Raw genomic sequence first — 13,311 nt, forward strand, 5'->3', positions numbered from 1 at the left:
GTTGATGAACCATTCAATGAAGTAATGGGAAAGAGGAGTAGAAACTAGACTGAGAGCAGACGTCAGCATTTTGGAACAGCAGTATGGCCTAGAAAGAGTACTACAGATGAAGTATTTGTTTTGAGAATGCTAATTACAGAGAAGTACAGAGAAGGCCAGAGGGAGTGGTACTGTGTTTTTGTGGACCTGGAAAAGTATATGACAGGGTGCCAAGAGAGGAACTCTAGTATTGTATGAGGAAGTCTTGAGTAGCAGAGAAGTATGTTAGACTGGTGCAAGACATGTATGCTAGCTGTGAGACAGTGGTGCTGTGCGCTGACTGTCACCCAGACTGCCTATCCTTCATTCAATCGCTGTTTTCATTAGGCAAGACGGGGGGTTCGCTATGACTACAAATTTAATTAGTTCTTTGCCTCTGTTCAAGAACCAAATCAATGTTTCCCATTGAGCCGTTCTCCAGAACCAATAAACATTCTGGACTCTTTTAAAACTTTTCTGTGGGTTTATTTGTGACAAAAATGCTGAAAGGGATGAAAGATAACCTTTTATTATTGCTGTGTTTCTGGTGTTCTTTCTCTACCTGTTAGCATTTGTACTCAGTGTTTCCACTGGCACATGAGACCCTCGCTAATGCTTAAGGTAACACTAACGCTAACGGCGTCTCCAACTGTCTTTCATTAATTCAAACTGACAATAACTTTTCTATTTCTTCTTGGACTTGAGACCGTTTCTCTGTTAACGTAGTCGCCCCTTTAGCCACATCAGCCGTCTTTAGCGCATCTTCATTCTTCAGGATTATAAAGACGGTTGACCAAGCCATGTCGTAGCGCTCGGCGAGATCTGTATCACAAACACCGCTCTCACGTTTAGCTATTATTTCCTTTTTTAGATTGACTGTAATTCTGAACCTTTCTCTTAACACCACTAGCACTTTTTGGGAGCCACAATAAGTGCTAACAAAGCACAAATATGCGTTATAACAGGAGAACACAACGTTGAATGATGTAAGCAACGCAGAGTAGCATGCACAACTGCCGATACGCATCAACGCCCCAATGTGGAAAGCGCGTGAGTTTGTTTGTGTTTGTACACGGAGGCTTGTTCACAGGTGGATTCAAAATGTTACTGAAAATTGTTCATAGCTTGATTTTTTTTTTTGATTAGGAGTGTTCATAAACCGAGGTTATTTTACAACCATTCATTCTCTCACACGAGTCATACAACATAAACATACAATCATACACCCTCTCATTCACCAGTCATATAAAAACCATTCATGACCTCATTCACGAGTCAGAATTGAACCAGGGACCTTCTCTCTCTGAGGGAGAAGAACTAACCTCTGCCTCACCCCGCCACTAGCGTTAAAACAAAACTAGGTTATTCTATATTTTCATTATCGTGCAATAGGATATCATTTCTGGTGTGTCTGTCAAGGTCCCAGCTTTGGTGTGGGACATGGAAAGATGCTCTGCTGTTAGGACACACACACACACACACACACATGCACCCACATGCACGCACATGCACACACACTTTGTGTCTTTGTGTGTCCGTTTGTAGCTCAAGTCCTTTTGTTGGTTCTAGAGAGGAAAAAAAAAGCCATCAGATATGAGGCGGAGCTGCTTTTCAGCCACTGGAGCGAGTCGTCTCCCTGAGATATGAGGAGGGTGTGTGTGTGTGTGTGTGAGCGTGTGGGGGGAGCTATCGAGATGGCCGCCGCTTGTCTGCGGAGGGAATCAAACCCCTGACTCCCATCTGGAAAATATATGAGGTGATGTGAGATGTGATCCGAGCGGCAGCTCGTATCCACAGCATGTTCTGATGGAAATGTAAAGCGTCTGAGGTTTTGCGGCAGCAAAGAGAGAAGGGATGGATTTGGGCTTCTCAGACCGCCAAACAGACAGCTTGTTGGATAAAGAAGGGGAAGAAGAAGAAGAATAGCCTTTATTTTTCAGGTGTGTCAAGCTAGAAGAGATTAATGAACTTGTAGAGTAACATTAATTCATTTGTTCATTATTTACAATGCTTGTTCTGTGTTCACGGTCGCGGTTGTGGGTGGAGCCTATTTTGTCTGTCATTGGGCGAGATATTAATCACATGTAAACACACAAAACCTTTCAGCCTCTCATTCGCGTTATAAAGAAACAACCATTCATCCTCTCATCCACACATCATGACTTAAAATCCATCACGCAATCATTCATACGTCACGAAGAGACACACAAAAATTTAGGTTCTCATTCACACATCAGACAGAGACGTGCAACCAATCACCAAAAGTCAGCTTAATTGTTAATTTCTCCACATGTGCTAGACATAAAGAAGATAGGGAAGATGTTTCTCACAATCCCACCGTGATATGAAATTAACAAAATAATAATAATAATAGAGTGCAAATTCAACAGTGAAGTGCACTATTACATCAAACAGCTATAAACTATAAAACTATAAGGTATGAGGTGCACGCAGATGCAAACTGCTGGTACGGTGAAAAAATGACAGACATTTGATGGCATGAAGACTGAAATATATAGATATATGGAATTTGAATATGGAGAATAGCAGCAGAGGTGGGTTCCTTTTGTACAGTTTAGTGCCAAAAGCCAGTAATACAATAATGGTATATGGTACGATTGCGGCATGATTTTTTTTTTGTTATATTATATAGACATAGTCTTTCATACAAATCATATCCACATATACAACCATTCATTCAGACATCATATAGAGACACATAACCATTCACTCTCTGATTCGCATCTTATTGAGGAAAAAAAAATCTTCCCCCTCTTATTCACACTTCATGTTAAGACAAACGTACATGTTAAGACAAACATACAACATGAAGAGACACAATGCGGGCTCTCACTGACATGTCATATGAAAAATACAACCATTCACCCTCTCATTAACACATCATACAGAGACATAAGATCACTAACTCACTCATTCACGCATCATATAAAGACACATATTACATGCTGTCATTCACATCATAGAGAAATACAACCATTTACACGTCATATAGAGACAATCATGCAATCATTCACTCACTTGTTCACACATCATATTGAGGAAAAAAACAGTGACCTTCGTGCTGTGAGGCAGAGACGCTAACCACTGCGCCGGCATGCAACTTACAGCCTTGTCAGTTCTTAGATATAAACATCATTAGCCTTAAAAACTGCAAAGCCAACCCAACCTTTTGAATGAAAAAAAAAATCCTGATGAATATGTACTATATATATATTGTATTTACTGTATGTGGGTATATATATATATATATATGTATATGTATATAGTGTCTATGCACTGCTCAAAAAAATAAAGGGAACACTTACAAAACACATCCTAGATCTAAATGAATGAAATATTCTTATGAAATACTTTGCTCTTTACACAGTTGAATGTGCTGACAACAAAATCACACAAAAATGATCAATGGAAATCAATTGTATCAACCCATGGAGGTCTGGATTAGGAATCACACTCAAAATTAAAGTGTAAAAACAAACTCCAGGCTGATCCAACTTTGATGTAATGTCCTTAAAACAAGTCAAAATGAATCTGTGTTGCTTCCTGAGTGGACACTATGATTGCACAGAAGTGTGATTGACTTGGAGTTACATTGTGTTGTTCAAGTGTTCCCTTTATTTTTTTGAGCAGTATATATACTGTATATACATACATACATAAATGATGAATTAAAAACACACACAAACACACTCACGCATAAATCTGACCCACCTCGGTCAGTGTCGTACAGGAAGACGAACTTGTTCCAGTCGTAGTGGTCCAGCAGGGAAAGCAGGGCTCCACGGATGGAGGGCCGCAGCTGCAAGGTGAACTGGCTCTCCCCCTCGGTGGGGAAGCTGGGGGTGATGAGGGAAATGTGCAGGGCGCTGCAGAATGACGTCAGCGTGTGGACCGAGCGCTTGTCGTACAGGCCGAAGATGGCGAAGACGCCCCGGGAGTACTGGGAACAGACTGGAGGGGGGAAAAAAATATTGTGTAATTGCACGTGCATAGCAATCCAGAGACGGTATATTTTAAAAAAAAGAAGAAGAATGGTGATTCATTATTCAGGATAAACTATATACCTGGCAAATTTTTACAAAACCCTGAACTTGAATATTATAGAATTCAGGGAACTGAGGAAACTTTTTTTTCTAAAATGCTGCTCTGTGTTTTGTCATTGTGATTGTGTTTGTATATATGTATATATATATATATATATATATATATATATGGTATTTATTTTCCAAAGGACATTTCTTTTAAAATGTTGCACTTCCAGAAATACTGCCATTTTTTAACATAACAATTAGCTTTTCTGTGGTGGTGCTCAGTCACTGAGGTCATGGTGAATTCTTGTTGAAATCTTCTTGACAAGATTTCAATTTTCTGTTTGGTGTCTTTGAGTGTCAAGAAAGGCACTTTCAAACAAAAAATTTAATTTATATAAATACTATATTCTCATGTGCGGACGCCTTTCCAAAATTGAGATTACTCACGATCCATAACCATTGATTATTATCTGCTGTGTTTCATTTTTAACAGGAAAAAAGATCATTATTCATGCCAGAAAGCCATGAATATGTAATAAATATTGTATGTATACACGTGGCTTTTATTTTAACTAAAAAAACAGATATGGTGTCCAGATCGCAAAATAAACTAATTTCCAAAAAAAAAAAAAAAAAAACACTTATGAAATGAAAAAAAATAAATGAAAAAAGAAAAAGCCCACACCCTTCAGTGACCAATATAGCCACCCTTCTTTTCGATAAACAGTCATAAGCCTTCCATTCACTGAGTCCGTCAGTTTCTTGACCTGGTCAGAATCAACTTTTTGTGCAGCTGCAACCACAGCCTCCCAGACAGAGTTCAGAGAGTTTTACGGTTAACCTTCACTGTAAAGTTCCTGCTAAAGAAGGGCCCAAAAGTTCTGAATAGGGTTTAAGTCAGGTGAAGGGGGGGGCATGTCATTAGTTTTTCATCTTGAAGGCCTTTACTGGCCAGGATGGAGCGTTGTCTTGCGTAAAAATCAATGTCTTCTTGAAAGACCCAGACTTTTTCCTGTACCACGGCTTGAAGTAAGAGTCTTCTAAAACATGGCAGTAGGTCTGAGAGTTGATTTTGAGTCCATTTTCAACCTGAAAAGGTCCAACTAGCTTATCTTTAATAATACCTGCCCATACCGATACCCCACCTCCACCTGGCTGGTGGAGCTGATCCAACCACGGGCCCTTCCATCTGCTCCGTCATGACTCACTCTCATCTCATCAGTCCACAAAACCTTTGAAAAATCTGTCTTCAGATAATTCTTGGCCCATTCTTGACATTTCAACTTATGTGTCTTGTTCAGAGGTGGTCAGGTTTTATCCTTTCTTACCTTGGCCATGTCTGAACTGAACACCTTGTACTTCTTGACACTCCAGGTAGGTTAAAAGTTGTGGAATATGGCAGCACTGGAGGATAATGGGTTCCTGGTAGCTTCAGGTTTGAATCTTCTTAAATTTTTTGTGGTTAATACGTGTCTTTTCTTCTTGACATGTTTCTTGCAACCCCTGTTGACTATTTGCAACAAAACATTTGATGGGTCTGTGATCGCACCCCAATATCTCTGATATTTCAAGAGTTCTGCATCCCTCTGAAAGGTTTTTTTTACAATTTTTGGCTTTTCAAAGTCAGTTAAATCACATTTTTTGGCCCATTTTACCTGAAGAGAAGAATCTGCTTAATAATTGTGCACACTTTGACATAAGGTGTTGCTCTCCTTAGGCCACATCTTCCTTCATTACGTAAATACACATCAGCTGATATGCATTAAATCCAATAAGTATTAAAGTTTATACAACTTGGAGTTGGACATTATAGATAAAATGGTGATCTGGTCAAAATAATCACTTGCCTAATAATTGTGCACACAATGTAGTTCAACATAACTTTGCCATTCTTTAGGGTTTTTTTATTTGTTTTTTAATTCGAAATCCCAATCTTTCCTAAAATCCCTGCGTTCCAAAACATGCTGCGCCTCGAGCACGATATCGTCGCATCTTTCTGTGAAAAGATGTTAAAACACATTCAGTCGAGGCCTTTTTTTTTGTTTTCGGAAAAGCGATCATAAAACAGAGTTTGAGAAAAACACACACACACACACACACACACACACACACACTAGCACATTGTTATCCTGCTGATTAACACTTTAAATCCTTTCAGGAGCGGCGGCAAACACACAAGCACAAATCAAAAAAACAAACTGCGCCATTTAATCTCTGAAGCTTATTCTTCTTTTCTCAATTTCCTTTCTCGAGGAAGTTGCCCCCCCCACACACACACACCCCTCGTAAACAAAACACATCACGTCCATCTTCTCCACATCAGAGCAATGCGGACCTGTTGTGCCTTATCGGTCGAATTAAACACGAAACCTTTAAATGCAAACAAACGAACAAACTCACAAACAAATACAGCTCGAGGATATCTCCTCATTATGGAGAGATTTGGCGTCTGCACAAACCGCGCTGTAATTGCCCACTTTTTTTTTTTTTTTCTTCCTTAAACACACACTGACACACACGTACAAAGTGAACAGCGGCAGAATGGAAAGATAATGAGCCTCCTCTGCCAGTTTTCGAGGAGAATCATGGCGCGTGTTGAGCTGAAGGAAGAGTTCAAGATGGTTCTGTTTGTTAGAGGAGAAATGGTGTGTGTGTGGATTTTCCCAGGCAGGAGGAACGTCTGCAGCTTCTCCCTCCGCCAGACAAACAAGACGGAGACGTAGCGAGAAGGGAAGTTGTTGTGTTCTCCATTAAAGCGGGCGAAGGTGGGGGGCCCACGGTGCCGACACGCCACGGTAAAGATTTCTTGTAAAATCGTATGCCGGCTTTTGCCCCCTGTATCTTAATATCAATATCATAGAGAAATACAACTGTTCGCTTTCTTATTCGCCCGACATATAAAGACTTACAAGCATAAGCTCTTAGACATCCGAGCAGTCTGGGGTTTCCAATTAACCTTCTCGAACCAGGGACTTTCTTGCTGTGAGGCAGAAGTGCTAACTTCTGTGCCGTTCAATTCATCTATTAATTCATTAATCTTTTTTTTTTTTTTCAACCCAATGAAATATAATAAAGCAAACAAACAAAACAAAAATAATATACATTTTTTTAATCTATTTTTATCTTAGTGGATTAATTGGCAGCAGAAAAGGTCACACGCTGCACGCTGAGGCAGCTAAGGGGTCCCGCGGACACGGAAGCGCATGTGTGTCACTCATTTGTCAGAGCCGTCCCTGCAGCGTGCACGATCATGTGAAGTGCCGGCATTCCTGGATTTCCCCCCCTCGACTGAAGAGATCATTTGAAAGCTCCATTTCCTGAGTCCTTCTGCATTTCTATCTGATTCTTTGCAAACAAAGTTCGCCCTTTGAAATTCCCATGTGTTTTCTATTTTGCAATAAAATCATAATTGTTACCAATGAATAGCCTCACAAAAAAAAAAGAATAGAAAAATAAAAAAATACAAATCAAGCTGATAAATGAATGCATTTTTTTTGCTTGTATTTTATTTTACATTTTATTTTCTTTCCTTTCAAAATCTCCTCTTATTAAATCACCACAGTGGGGTGCGGCACAAATGCTCCTCGGCAACATTCCCATTTCCCCTGGATGGAAGATTTTTCAAAATATTTTACTTAAAAAGCAATTTTCTTTAAAAGAAAAAAAAAAACATTTTGCTTTCTGCAGAGACACTCACAGCCTGTAGAAATATTCAATATAGTTGTCTCGCTGCAAATCTATAAATAAAAAGATTGAATTAAGATTTCACTGATGAAACAGTCAAACCGCCACATAGGTGTGTTATTTGCACACAGGGTCGCACCTGCTTCCTGAAGATTGTGCAGAGGTTCACACTTTCAGTAAGTGTATATACAGTTAGGCCTAGAAATATTTGAACAGTGACACAAACTTCATGATTTGGGCTCTGCACGGCACCGCATTGGATTTGAAATGAAACAACTACAACGGAATTGAAGTGCAGACTTTAAGGTTTGTTTCTACGGGTTGAACAAATATATGATTAACATGTAGGAATTGTAGCTATTTTTGTAAAAAAAGCTCCTCATTTCAGGGCCACAAAAGTAAATGGACAAATAAACATAAGCCGAAATAAAAGGTTACTTTTCAATATTTAGTTGAGGATCCTTTGCAGGCAATGGCTGCCTGAAGTCTGGAACCCATGGATGTCACCAAACACAGGGTTTCCTCCTTTGTGATAATTTGCCAGGCCTTTACTGCAGCCGTCTTTAGTTGTGGCTTGTTTGTGGGTCTCTGCCTTAAGTTTTGTCTTGAGCAAGTGAATTCATGCTCGATCGGGTTGAGATCTAGTGATTGACTCGGCCATAGCAGAATATTCCACTTCTTTAAAAAAAAGTCCTGGGTTTCTTTCGCAGTATGTATTGGATCATTGCCCATCTGCCTGGAGAGTGTTTTTCACATGAGTGGATGTTGTAAAGGGGTTTTTCTTCACCATAGAAAGGCTTCTGTGATTCTGCGTCTTCCGTGGACGTCCAGGGCCTTTTCGAAATCCCAAGCTCACCAGTGCGCTCTTTTTTTTTTTTCTCAGAATGTATCAAACTGTTGATTTGGCTACTCCTAACATTTCTGCTATCTCTCTGATGGATGTTTTTTTTTTTTTTCAGCCTCAAGATGGTCTGTTTCTACTCCACAGAGAGCTCCTTTGACCACATGTTTTCACAGCAACAGCTTCCAAATGCAAACGCCACGACTTTTTAATTGATGACAGGTTAGCGAGGCAAGACACCATGCGGCGGTTATTTTTTTGGTAGCCTTCTGAGTCAATTGCCCAATTACTTTTGGTCCCTTGAAAAAGAGGCGGCTACGTATTAAAGAGCTGTAATTCATAAACCCTTGCTCCAATTTGGGTATGAATACTCTCTAATTACAGCTGAGAGTCTGCACTTTAAGCCCATACTGATAATTGTATCCTGAATATGTTTTCGTAAACAGTTAAATTAACAAAACTTCCTTCATTGTCCAGACATTTCTGGGCCTAACTGTATGTGTATATATGTGTATGTGTGTGGGGGGGGTGTGTCTGGGCCTAACTGTATGTGTATATATGTGTTTGTGTGTGTGTGTGTGTGGAGGGTGTGTGTGTGTGTGTGTGTGTGTGTGTGTGCACCCATATTGAGGGACGAAGGCCCCCCGGGAGCCGCTGAATCCACTCAACCAAGAAAGGAGTCCAGAGGTTGGAAAATCCGCACAAACCCACTGATGTCCCCCGAAGGCCTGGGGATGGGCACGCACACACACACACACACACACACACACACACCACACACACTCACACACACACACAGACATGCGCTGGATCTCTATGCGTCAGCCCACCATGACTGACCACGTCATGTGGAAATAACAGCCTCAGCAGCAACAGCGGTATGAATGTTTGGAAACCTGCTGGTTTCACATCAAAAATTGACAGCAGAGCTCTGGATTTGTCAGCGCCCCCGCCGGGTCCCACTCTAATTACCTCTTGTTTATTTTTGGTAAATCGTCCATCTCGCGTGTGTCGCTTAACACGAGTGCCGATAATTTGTTTTTTGTTGTGTATGATCTCAAGTATGACGGATTGTGTCCGTATGTTTCTGCCATTCATTATGTATACCGTTTATCATGGAGCCTATCCAAGCTGTCATTGGGCGAGAGCGTTAAGCTGGATCTATTACAGTGCCACACCCGCTCAGGAGCTGGACCAAAATGCTTAAACGATGTTTTGAATACAGAAGCCCCAGAGGTCTGTTGTGGTGGAGGCCACTATGAGAAACACAAAAGTCATAAGAGAATAACAGAGAAACGCACCATGCTACTGTAGCTAGCATACTGGATAATATGGCTCTAACTGATCAAGAAAATGCATTTCTATGCAATGTGCAGGAAAAAAAAACAAAACAATATCATGTCTCGCGGCTGTTAGTAAGACGAAAGCATTTGCATCAACACTTTTCTCTAATTACCTCTTGTTTATTTTTGTAAATCGTCCGCCTCGTATGTGTTGCTTTACACGAGGCGCCTTGAATTAGCTTTTGATGCGTATGATCTCAAGTATGACGGATTGTGAAGGTATATTCATCCACTCATTATTTGTGCCGCATATCGGGGAGCCCATCCTAGCAGCCATGAGAGATGTTAAGATGAGATGTACTTTTATATCCCATAATTGGGAAATTGTTGAGCAGCAGTAGCAAGACATACAAGGACAAGAGAGTGGCTATTAGGGTCTCCAATGAATCTCCTGGACTGTGGGGGGTGGGAGTGGGCAAGCAGAGACAAGGAGAGCAATCCCCACATTCACGTAGCAAATACAGACAAACAAAAATTCACTCATTCATTTGCACATAATTTAGTGACAACTGTTCACTCACTCAGACGTCGTATGGAGATGAACAACCATCAACCCTCTGAATCACGCGTCATATTTAGACATATAGCCATTAACTGCACATGTAACTTAGTGATAAACAAGCATTCAGACATTCAGAGACATACAAGCATTCACATGTTTCATAAAGACCTTCAACCATTCAAAGTCAAACGTCAAAGTCAGTTTTATTGTCAATATCTCAACATGGACTAGACATACAGAGGAATCTAGTAGACATTTCTCAAAATCCCAAGGGGAATTAACATAATAAAATTATAGAGTGCGAATGCAACAGTAAAGTGCTTTATTACAGTAAACATTAAACTACGAGGTACGAAGTGCGCGCAGATACAAACTGTCGGGACGGTGAAAAGATGATGATCATTTGACGTCTTGAAGACTGAAATGTATAAATATATGTAATTTGAATATAGAGTAGCAGGAGAGGGATTTTTTTTGTACAGTTTAGTGCAAAAGATCAGTAAGTAATAACATAACGGTATGTGTTGCAATAGCAGCATCATGATACATTAATTTTTTTTTTTTTACAATAGAAGCATGGTTTTTTTTATTTTATTATTATATCAACATGCTGTCATTCACACATTATAATATACAACTGTTCACTTATTTATTCACACATCATATAGAGACACATGACCATTCACTCTTTCATTCACATTATATTGAGATAAAAAAAACATTCACATGGTCATTCATATGTCATAGAGACATACAATGTTTATATTAAACTATGAGACATAAAGTGCACGCATACAAATTGCTAGTAAGGTGAAAATCCTCACTGTCTCATTCATTGTCATGGGAAGACAAATGACAAGTCAATCATTCATTCGCACATAAGTGACTTAAACCATTCACCCATTTATTCACGTCATCTAGAGACAAACAGCCATTGACTCTCATTCACACGTTGTTTACTGACAAACAACCATCACTCAGTCATTCATGCATCATAAAGAGATATGCAGCCATTCAGACATTACAGGGACCTTCAACCATTCACCCCCTCATTCATGTGTCACATAAAGAAAAAAAAAACATTCTGTCATTTCCACATTACTTTGAGACATACAGATTTCATAAATCATTGAGAGACATACAACAATTCGGGCTCTCAAGGGCATAACATATAAAAACCATTCACCCATTCACACGTCATACTGAGACATAAAATCACAAACTTGCCCGTTCACACATCATATCAGGGGAAAAACCCCCAATTCACTCTGTCATTAGTGCATCATATGGAGACATACGACCATTCACTCACTCATTCACATCTCTGGGCAATTTAGGGTCTCCAGTGAACCTCCTGCATGTTTTTTGGACTCTGGGAGAAAACCGGTGAAAGCCCACGATGCAGACGTGCGGAGAACATACATCCGAAGGCCCTCTTTGGCAGTCGATCCAGGCTCCCCACTGCGCCACCGTGCCACCCCGTTCTAACTGTGTATTTGTTAAGATGTTAAATATGCGTATCAAGCACATCCCTGCAAATGCAAAGAAATTGTAATCTCCGACATGCCGGGAAAGGCACGCATGTCTTTGGATCCTGTGGGGAAAACGGGAACCGTGAAGAGGCGGCAAGGAAGTCGTGCAAATGCCCGAATGAAGAAGGCCCGCGTGATCGACTCGTGCATCCCACCATTCACCGGATACCTCTTTGTCGTGATTTGGCCAAAGGCGGAGGCAGGAGTCACGTGTATCAGGAAGCATGGCGTACTATATAAAGGGTTTCATCCTACATCCATCACCCTGAGACTGCACACTAACAAGGAGGAGGCTGAGGAAGGTCGAGGGGAAGAGCGGCTTTCCCCCGTAAACAAGCCGGATCCAGGAATAGATCAGTAGGACGAGGACGGCCCCCCTAAGATAATTTGATGAGTGAGTACCAAAAGCAGGAGGAATCTAATGATGCACACGAGGATGATGAGCCACCGCGGAGGGACGAGCCCCGGCCAAGCGCACACCACTGAAAAACACTGAAGTGGCTGATAGAGAAATCCGCCAAGTGGCCGGAAAGAGCCGGGCTGAAGGACAGCACGAAATCGCTGATCGTGGAAGCAGAAGAACAGGCACTTAACACAAGAGCCCCAAGACAGTGCGGTACATAACGGCAGAGTGTGAGATGCGGGCGGGGATAGCATACACTGGACTCCGGGTGTCAATCACCGTGCGCAGGAACATCTGCAGTGAGCACAGCAGAAAGAGCCAAGGTCAGTTTGAAGGACACTTCCTCGGAGAAAGCTTACTGTTAGGGTTAGCCTACCAGCGAGTTATGCTGCCATGGGCTTACTGTGCTGCACTCACGTCCCTTGCACGGTGGTAATCTCGTGTCTTCTTCCGAGTCCCTGGGTTCTCTCCTGGCTTGATTAACTTCAGCATCTTGCCAGGCATCCGCCACTGTTATTTTTTTAATGAATATTAAGGCTGTTATTGTAGCATGTTGGCGAGATCCAAGTAACGGTCAGCTCCAGCGGGATCAGCAAGTGAGGGTTCCTGCTTGTCCAAATCTTTCTTCCCTTGAAGATGTTTCACCTCTCATCCGAAAAGCGTCTTCAGTTGAAATGGACTGCTAGGAGCTGTCTGTAAATAACTGCCGGAGTTGGGGGCTGCTCGAAGTTGCTATGGCTTGTTATGCTAATGAGAGTTGTTGTAGGGCTGTTGTGTTCATGAGGGTGTCCTTAGGGGGGAAAAAAGGTGCAACTTACAGAACTTACCCAAGTTGGATTTTGAATAGGTATGGACAAAATTCTGATTTTATGAGTCAAAGGAGAGTAACTTGCTAGATTTGGTTTGGAGTGGTTGGGTAACATAGCAACCCAATTC

The 13,311-nt window shown here is 41.1% G+C and overlaps 1 protein-coding gene across 4 annotated transcripts in view; it reads right to left on the reverse strand.

Moving 5' to 3' along the window:
* LOC147226358 (glutamate receptor 4) overlaps nucleotides 1-13,311 on the reverse strand; it is a 163,604-nt gene that overhangs the window by 86,265 nt on the left and 64,028 nt on the right. For all 4 annotated transcript variants that reach the window (XR_015107196.1, XM_086160467.1, XM_086160466.1 and 1 more), the window contains one exon: nucleotides 3,751-3,990. Coding sequence is in view for 3 of the 4 variants with exons in the window: in XM_086160467.1 (XP_086016593.1) it covers nucleotides 3,751-3,990 (240 nt within the window). In the remaining variant the exon portion in view is untranslated. The remainder of the gene's footprint in view (nucleotides 1-3,750; nucleotides 3,991-13,311) is intronic.

This window comes from Fistularia commersonii, chromosome 15 (assembly GCF_037954325.1).
Source record: "Fistularia commersonii isolate RoL2024-O1a breed Wild chromosome 15, RoL_Fcom_v1.0, whole genome shotgun sequence".
In the NCBI taxonomy this organism is placed as follows: domain Eukaryota; kingdom Metazoa; phylum Chordata; class Actinopteri; order Syngnathiformes; family Fistulariidae; genus Fistularia; species Fistularia commersonii.